Below are 3,001 nucleotides of genomic sequence, written 5' to 3' on the forward strand. Positions count from 1 at the left end.
CAGTAATGCCAACATGACGGCAAAGGAACTATTCGATGAAACGCACTCTACTGATAATTTTATTGTTATTTTTTGGTAATCGGTAACGTTATGAAGCCCTGGGAATAGACTGAAAATTTAAACGACTGTCGATTTTTAAGCCTGGCAGCTCTGGGCATCTGTTAGTTGTCACCGTCAACTGTCAACAGGACAGTACTGTCATTTCACGTTTGTCAAATGTCAATTGTCATTATCAGCTGCATCTGCCTCAGGCCTCAGCGGTAAAAGGTAAACAATTTAATTTTTAATTATTTATTTTTCTTTTGCGTTATTTTTATCTCTTTATAGACTTTTAAGTACTTAACCTAAATAATGAATAAGCAGTTGACACTTCACACAAGAAAGTAACAAATTTAAAACATGGACTTATACAGATTGAAAGCAATTACTAAATTACTGTTTTCCGCTACACTGCACAACTATGAATGGGCTGTGGCCTGTGGGAACATGTTATATGAATACTCTTAAACGACTAGAAAAAGACAATAAAACTAAATACAAGTGGGTATTGAATTAAAAAAACAACATGGCTCTTGTTAAAAACTTTACATTTGTTTTTCTGTTGTTCCAGAGGAAATGTCTACTCCATCCGGCCTTCACAATGATCTGCAGCCGCTGGCGTGGCTCGCCGGTACTTGGGAGACTAAGAATGGGCTCTGTCAATATCCCACCATGAAGGACTTTCAATACCATGAAGAGTTGGAGTTTATATGCATAGGTAGTTATTAATGTAATAATAAAGGGGATGGGAGACAAGATGTGGTTACCTAAGGCTTAGGGCTTACACCAAAGTAGCTCTTGACGAAAATTTGTTATACCTGTGCTCTGTACAGTGACGGATTAAGACTACTTGATGCCCTAAGCAATCCATGCCTCCCTCCCCCCCTCCTCCGTCCATCCATATGTCAACTAGAATCTGTTTTGCCTCCTAAAAACATTAGTTATTTTTTAGAAACTTTTTTTGGTGAGGTTTTGGTGAAGTGAGAGTGGTGAGATGTGATGCCCTAAGGACAGATGTTTTTTGTCCTTCTTCTGGTGCCCCCTCAGACGTGATTTGATTAATCCGTCACTGGCTAACTAACACTTAGGTAACTCCTCTGATCCCACCATCCCATATAACATGTCATATTATTATAATAATATATTGTGATGATGCTTGCAATGACATTTTGAAGTTTTACATACAATATATCTCATAATATAATTCAAATAGTATAAGGGGGTAATATCATATACAGGAGGCTCAGGCAAAATGAAACATATTTTAGTTCATAGTACCAGGTAAGTAATATAAAACAGGAAATAAATGGTCCCACATAAAATCATTTTATTTTTTAACAGCTCATAATATTCTAAAATGCTGTCCTTATAAAACCAACTTTACAATTTTTATTTCCAGGACAACCAATGTTCAACTACACGTCAAAAGCGGTGCATCCAGAAAAAGGTACACCTCTGCATCAGGAGCGAGGGTTCCTGCGCGTCAAGCCTGGGACTAAGGAACTGGCTTTCATGGTCAGCCACAACTTTGGTCTGACCTCCTTGGAAGAGGGGCAATTTGATGAGTCAACCCATGTGATAGACTTGACCTCCGTCTCAATATCCAGGATGTCGTTTGCAAAGCCGCCAGCAGTGTTGCGATTTAAGAGGACAATTAAGTTGCTAGATCAAAATACTCTTCAAGTAACTGTTTATATGGAGACTGAAAATACTGAACTGTGTAAACATTTAGAAGCTACGTATTCTAGAAAAGTATAGACCGAGACATTCTAATTTTTTTAATGGTCACAAATAATGTTGCTGATAGGTTTTTTCAGATGTAGGCGATGGTGCTTTAAAAAAGTTATAAATACACAAGATCTGTTATTTAATAAACTCTTTTATTTATTAAAATAAAAACTTCTAATAATAATTTTAAGAACATTAATTTGGAGTTTTGATCCTTTTATAGCTCTGCACAGATGCACTGGTCGTTTTAACCCCAAGTATATTGAACTGAAAGTCTCATAAAAATATTTTTAACTGAATTTTGAATCAAATATTTTTAGAACGTCGCTACTATAACCGGTGCCCGGCGACAAGAAACGGCGACAGAAACTCGCACGAGGCCCATTTTTTACCAAAAAAAAATGGGAAAAAATTAATCTTTTAAAAATATAATGTATAATGAATTTTTATGGCCTCTTAGGGTCAATTTATAATAGTGCAGAGTCGAAGCACAGCGAAGCGCGTCGAAGCGTCAAATTCGCAACAAGTAGAACGAATGCGCGCGGGTTCGCCAGAATGCCTACATTTTTTTTAATTTTGCTCATTACAAAAACATTTCGAGGAATAAGGTCAGTGATCGTTTTTCTGTAAGTATATAAACGAAAAAAATACCCATTAGTCACTTATATTTTTGAACAAATATGTTTTGCACCTTTGTTTGACCATTAATGGCGTTAAATTAGCAATAAATTCGACCAACATTACGTTTCGAACTTTTGGTAGGCTTCTCGTATCAGCTTTCACATAGGTAATGAGAACTTGCATTTGACGAACCAGCCATTATAAATAAGATTGAAAGGAAAAAACATACCTACTGCAGAGGTCAATTATTGGCCGCCCATGATGACGTCAGAGTGAAACTTTAAAAATGTATTGAGAAAAAACTAGCCAATGAATTTCAAAATTATTTAATTTATATTCTTAAAATACTCTATTTTAACGAAAAAAAATATAAAAAGTGCATGTGATTTTTTTTGGACAATGCCCATTAGGTACCAATGTTGCGCCAAAATTCATTATCGCCCGGGAATCACACATTTTTTCGAGATAAAAAGTATATAAGTATCCCGGGAAAGGACATATCCGATAGGATACTAGTCTAGTCCCGGGACTCCAAGTATCTCCATACCGATTGGTTCAGCAGTTTAAGCGTGAATAGGTAACATACAGACAAACAGACGGACAGACAGACACA

The 3,001-nt window shown here is 36.3% G+C and overlaps 1 protein-coding gene across 1 annotated transcript; it reads left to right on the top strand.

Moving 5' to 3' along the window:
- Positions 1–224: 224 nt before the first annotated feature.
- Positions 225–1,904, top strand: LOC121740596 (peroxynitrite isomerase THAP4-like). The gene is made up of 3 exons (XM_042133329.1): positions 225–267; positions 611–757; positions 1,439–1,904. The coding sequence occupies exons 2-3, from the start codon at positions 616–618 to the stop codon at positions 1,795–1,797; spliced, it is 501 nt and encodes a 166-aa protein (XP_041989263.1). The 5' UTR covers positions 225–267; positions 611–615; the 3' UTR covers positions 1,798–1,904.
- The last annotated feature ends 1,097 nt before the right edge of the window (positions 1,905–3,001 follow it).

The sequence above is a fragment of the Aricia agestis genome, chromosome 3 (assembly GCF_905147365.1).
Source record: "Aricia agestis chromosome 3, ilAriAges1.1, whole genome shotgun sequence".
Taxonomy (NCBI): domain Eukaryota; kingdom Metazoa; phylum Arthropoda; class Insecta; order Lepidoptera; family Lycaenidae; genus Aricia; species Aricia agestis.